Raw genomic sequence first — 5,998 nt, forward strand, 5'->3', positions numbered from 1 at the left:
CTTTTACAGTTCATTTGTATATTAATCAATAATATAAGTACCCCTTGCATAAAAGCCGCAAACAACAGTGCAAAAATGCTCTAATACAAATTTAAGACTTTTGATCGCTAAATGTAATTATGTCAAACAAATTATACTAACTGTGACAAAGAAACCTACATTTCAGAATATATTGTACAACTTAGTTATAACTAGTAATTTATTAATATTTTAATCACTTATATGATACAGATTGTTAAACTACAGCTTATCAATATGAATAGCTTAATCATAAAAGCAAATGAATGTATAACTACTCTTTAATTTAATTACCCAAATCTGCCGGGTACCTATAAACTTAGTTATATAAATCCATAATTTTTTAAAAATCAAATAAGGAGTATTTTTGCCTCTTAAATCTGGTGGAATAAGGTTATGCAAGGTTTTATGGTACTCCACCACTTGGATTAAAAAAGGTCTAAGATACTATTTCTCAAGTCTATCAAAGCAATTTCCTTCATCTCTATAATGTTACCAGAAACCGTTTCAGCACTGTGACTATTACAGGGGAGCTCTTATGTAAGTGTGAGAATTAACGGCACTGTCTTTCATCTTTTAGTCATCTAGTTAAATTATGAACCCGCATTGGACGTTTTGTAACATATTCAATGCATAGAGGCTTGACAAACGTTACTGTCAGTCAATATGACGTTAAAAAACATTAAATAGATCGATTTAAAATATAAATAATGTTACATTTGCAGTCTGAAAGCTAAAATATGTCCCTGTGTCACTGGCACCAGTTTAACTCTGAGAAACAACTTGAGCTGTGGCCCAATACGTCATTTCAAACTCCACTGAAGTTTAACGTTAGCTTTCAATGAGCCTTTCAAAACAAAGTTCACTACTGAGGCAAATTCAGTGGTGTAACTGTGAAACTGTACAGCTCTGTCATTGTCGAATCTGTTGTTTTGGAGAAATTGTTGTTTTATCAGCAATTGGTAGACTAAAACACCAAAACCGATAATCTACAAAATGTCAAATATCAATGAAGATGATTAGCCAGATCGATTGTCGGTCAACCCCTAGTGTGAAGGAAGGAGACGGTTGGATATCAGCATGCATGGAGGTATCGTTAAATGCCCATGTCAATGGCTCTAAAATAATCTTTAACTAGAAAAGCACTCAAAGAGCGCAGACCTTCGCAATTAGCCCTTTCTCCCAATAGAGAAGAATCCTTGAAAAAATTCCTGGATCTGTCCCAGCAATGTGAGTGTTCTCACCACAATTCGCTGTCTTTCTCTCTGTTAGGCTTCGACTCGCCTCCTCCACTGGATGTGTGTCTGAAAAACTCTATAAACTCCAAAACTTTGAGTGAAAACACAGCCAAAATGCTGCTGGGATTGAAGTTACTCATGTCCACCATCTCCTGGTGTAAAGTAGTAACAGCGCAAAGCTCCGCCGTTAGTCCTATCTCCCAATAGTAAAGAATCCTTAAAAAAATTCCTGGATCCAGACAGTGACTGAATCACTCCCAAAATCTAATCAGTTCTTCCTTATGCCATTTCTGACAATTCCTGAAAATTTCATCAAAATCCATCCACAACTTTTTGAGTTATGTTGCTAACAAACTAACAAACAAACAAACTAACAAACTAATAAAATAAGATTGGAACATTGAAGGAGTATGCTGTCGGTTATAAAAAAAATCGGTATCGGCAGGTCAAGCTTTTAAAGATCGATGATCGGTCAGAAAATTGCAATCGGTGCACCCCTAGTAATAATAGATGTATCAAATGACATTAAAGCTGTGCAACAATGTGTTCAATAGTGACTGATCATGGATATACAGAGAACTATTAACTAAGTCTACAGAGTTGCTCGTCATAACTGACCTACATACACACTTTGGCCCAGTGGTAGGCAATGAAGTCCACAGTGGTAATGTTTAGGGTCAGTCTCTTAAATCCATTAACACTGTTTTGTTAGCACCTAGAAGCTGTTTTCAGTGAAATAAGCCTGGTAGCTCACTCAACCCCACCTGCTCATTGACACTGTTAAAAGGACACATGGATACTAAACTAACTGGTAGAACTGAATGGAGATCGAAACCCAAGCTTCCAAGATTGAACACAGGCTCAAAGAACACTGGCATTGTTCATCGAATCAAAACAAAATGCGGTATCTTTAATTGTTACCTCCAACAAAGAAAAACATGCAATCTGGCTTCAGCTACTACAGGAAAATGTTCCTCCTCATTTGCTGGGATGAGGGCTGAAAAGTGCTCCCAAACTTTGTAGACAGTCCTGGTAGTTTAAATTATTAACCCAAGGTTGAAATCAACAGAATAAAAGTTTACAAGTGGACTCAACAAGAAGAAAGCAGTAATATCATTTTAAGTCAGTTCAGTAAAAATAACTTGAAGGAGAATGTCAGTTAAAAAGTCATGAGACGTTCAAATGTCACATCATGAAAATTAAAAAAAAATTCAACAAGAAACTTAACCACCTTTGTGAAGATGAGGAATTTTTTATTTCATCAATATCAAACAGATATAACCGACTGAATCACCATCCTTTCAACTTTTTCAACTCTTCCCATCTTATATCACTATGTATAAGAGTGGCATAACATGTCTTTTTAGCTGTCCACCAAACGAATGGAAAAGTATCAATAGTAGTATTGATAAGCCTTGGATCGATCATTAGCAATTAAAGTTAACAATCTTCATCCCTAGTGGTGAGCAGAGTCAATTAAGCCTCTACAACCAAATAATTCCCTCAGACTTGGTTGTGGGAATGTTTTTTTTATGAGATTAAATACAAGAATTTAATTTATCAGGTGGCCAAAAACAAAAGTCAGTGCTGCTCCCCAAACACTTGGTGCATAAGCGAGCGTGTTGACCCATCTGTCAAATTATTAGGAAGATTACATGTCACTGTTGTGTTTGCAATTGTTTCTTTAACAAAGAAAGGCTAAATGCAAACAGAAGTCATGGTTTAGCTCCCCTTCGGTAAAATAACTTGACTGTTTAATATGTGCATTTCTTATACTTAAATTTCAGTGTCATCTCATATCTCCAGCCTTTAGAAGATATGAGGAACACGAGGTAAGATGGAGACCTCACTCTTAAAAAAACAATTACATTTGTTTAATCGCATCAAAATGAAGTTCTGCAGCATCCTAATCTGGTGGTGATAAAATGCTGTTTGCAGAGAAGTGCTGTCAATATAAAGTAGTACGAGTGGACAACTATGGGAAGTTTTGCCTCTTCTGAACTAATATATAGTTAACTAAGGAAAGAAGGTTTAGGAATTTTGCCATCGGAAAAACACTTGTCAAAGGGAAACAATGCCATGAAAGACTTCTATCAGAGAGTACAGACAAAAAATCCCTTATCAACATACCTTTAACCGTTTGACCACCTCATCGTTGCTGATTTTGTCTGTAATCTCTTTCACCCCGGGAGGATAGGTGATCTTTCCGTCCCCCGCCGGTTTCTGCTGTTGAGGGAACTCCATGCCTGTTGTTGTTGTATGGTCCACACGGTCTTCTACTGGCCTCTATGGGTCAGAAAACACAAGTTCAACACAACCATGCTACCGCACTTGTGAAAACCTTGTTGTAAGCATCAGACACTTTTACCCAACATCGATGTTAAACCCCAAAAAATCATAACACCAAAGTCGTACATTTAACGGTATCACAGCATTGATAACTTTTATTTACTGGCCAACACTACAACAGAATTGTGCAAATGATTAGCTTACACGCTAAAGCATCCTAGCTAGGCAACAGCTATATATTTTCCGCAAAATTAACACCAAATATTGCGAAAATACATAAACGAGCTCAACAATCAGCTCCGGCATCCTAACAGCTATCTCAACAGCTGAATTAATGGAAAGCCACATTATAAGACAGTACGAGAGCGGCCAGTGTTTGTCTACTGACATACAGGTTCTGAAATTAGCTAGCTAGCCTAAGTGCAAACAGCATTGGTAAGCGGCTAGCATTTTGCGGGAAGGAAGCAATGTTAGCAGCGAGAGGCTAATACATGTTAGCCGTGCTAGCGAACTGGTTAGCATACTTTGCTAGCCTAGGCCGCAAACTATTCAGGTACCCATCACATCTCCAGCTACAGACAATCACAGAGGAAGTGGACTCAACTGTTATCTTTGCCCAAAATACACCTGCTCGTGGTAAAATTCACATGTTTTCAACTAATTCAACTAGTTTAAGAAGTAAAATAGGAAACAAATTTACTTGTTTCTGTCTTTTTTCAACTTCAACGCATCGCTCCGTGCTGCCGCTAGTTTACAGGCAAAGAAGGGCTGCTACCGTCGCCCTGAGCCCTCCTCTCTTACCAACAACTTGCCCTCACGGATGATTTTGAGCAACCAAACAAATGCAAAATTAATCTAATTTCAAACACACAACTTCAGCTACAACCGCCGGATATTTGCCAAGAGTCTCTTTGTTAGTATTTACCTCTCAAGTGGGCCGTTTTAATTCATTAGTCTGACACAGGTTGGGTTTAGTTTTCGGCACAAAGCTCTCTGTCCGTTCAGTCAGTGTTGTCTGTGTGAAGGCTGGGTGCAGAGCGCCCCCCTCGGTCTCGCGCGAGTATTGCAGCACCAAATACATGGCGGGAGACAGAAAAACACAGGTCACAGAGACTACATTTCTGTTCCTTTCTGGAGAGTTCATGAAATAAAGTGTTAATATTTTATCAGCCATCCTCTGTTAATTTTATGTTTCCATATCAGTAACAACCTTGTTGTCCTTGTATTCTCACATTTATGGGAGCTGGTTATATACAGCATTATGGCACAAATTGTATGTAATAAACACAATGACTCCAGAAAAATATTACTTATTAATATATATTATTAATATACTTATTTTAATTAGACTCAGATCAATATTTCAAAGATTGCTAACCCTATAAACATTATTTTGCTTCAATTTGAAAATGAAAAATGTATTTTAATTAGTTCTTATTGGTTGGTTTCTCAATCACTTAGGTGATAGTTTAATTACTTGTGGCGGCACGTTGACTTTCTCAACACAAGGCCAATTAGTGCCACCTGGTGGTCAAAATGGAAAGTACCCTGAAAAATTAAATTATTTTATTCTTTTTATTATTTATTTATTATTATTTCCTTCTGCATTCAAAATGTGTTGGATATGAGTGCGTGGTAAAAAGCTAAATACGAAATGCACAAAGTTTCAAGAAAGTCATTGGAACGAAAAAAAAGGTTCATAAGGGATAAGATTACTATATTTCCTAATTAGGCGTTATTTACTTCTGCTAAGTTCAGTAGAAAGTAAGAGCTATGCTTTTAGTTTAATAACATTGTGCCTGCAACTAATGTCCAGATAAGGCCAATTTGAGATCATTTAAAAGAAAAAAAAATCACCAATCCATTTTTATCTATAGAATACAAACCAAAACTAAGTACACTTATTTCAACACAGTTATTCAACACAGTTATTTATTGACAGTTAGTTTTCAACCTCTATCTTTAGGCACAGTTGTTTTCCAAATTAATCAAGAATTTAATATACTGTCAGTTGTTTACCATATAATAAAAGTTTCTACTTATGATATGATAGATATAGAATCTAAATAAGAAGCAAGATAGAGTTAATTACAACATAATGCTGCATTAATAAACCAGGTTAAAGAGATATTTTTATGATGGGGCATAGTTGAGTTCCTTCACCCATGAAACTTGGTTTATTTATTTCTAAACGCGTACAAGCTCATGCAAAATAAATTAAGACGCTACCTGTGATGTATTTTTTATTTACAAATTACAATGACCTTCATATACTATGATATACTATTTATAAATGAATGCATTTTAATGAAAGGCTGCGCGGGGCCATGTCCTACAGAGTAATCTTTTATTTTGAAGGCTCCGACACTACAGGCGTGTTACGTATGTAGTGGAGCTCTCGCGCACACGGCACAGTTCGTATTTTCTGCCTCTTGTATTGTCGCCACTTGGAG

The 5,998-nt window shown here is 36.6% G+C and overlaps 1 protein-coding gene across 2 annotated transcripts in view; it reads right to left on the reverse strand.

Moving 5' to 3' along the window:
• pds5a (PDS5 cohesin associated factor A) overlaps positions 1-4,588 on the reverse strand; it is a 34,202-nt gene extending 29,614 nt beyond the window's left edge. Inside the window, exons 1-2 of one of the 2 annotated variants that reach the window (XM_041785227.1) lie at positions 4,471-4,588; positions 3,387-3,542 (exon numbers count right to left, since the gene is read on the reverse strand). In XM_041785227.1, the coding sequence (XP_041641161.1) occupies positions 3,387-3,500 (114 nt within the window). In that variant the 5' untranslated portion in view covers positions 3,501-3,542; positions 4,471-4,588. Of the gene's footprint in view, positions 1-3,386; positions 3,543-4,245; positions 4,333-4,470 lie in introns of those variants that run through there. The other variant, XM_041785228.1, reaches the window with a different exon arrangement.
• Between the last annotated feature and the right edge of the window lie 1,410 nt (positions 4,589-5,998).

This window comes from Cheilinus undulatus, linkage group 4 (genome assembly GCF_018320785.1).
Source record: "Cheilinus undulatus linkage group 4, ASM1832078v1, whole genome shotgun sequence".
NCBI lineage: Eukaryota > Metazoa > Chordata > Actinopteri > Labriformes > Labridae > Cheilinus > Cheilinus undulatus.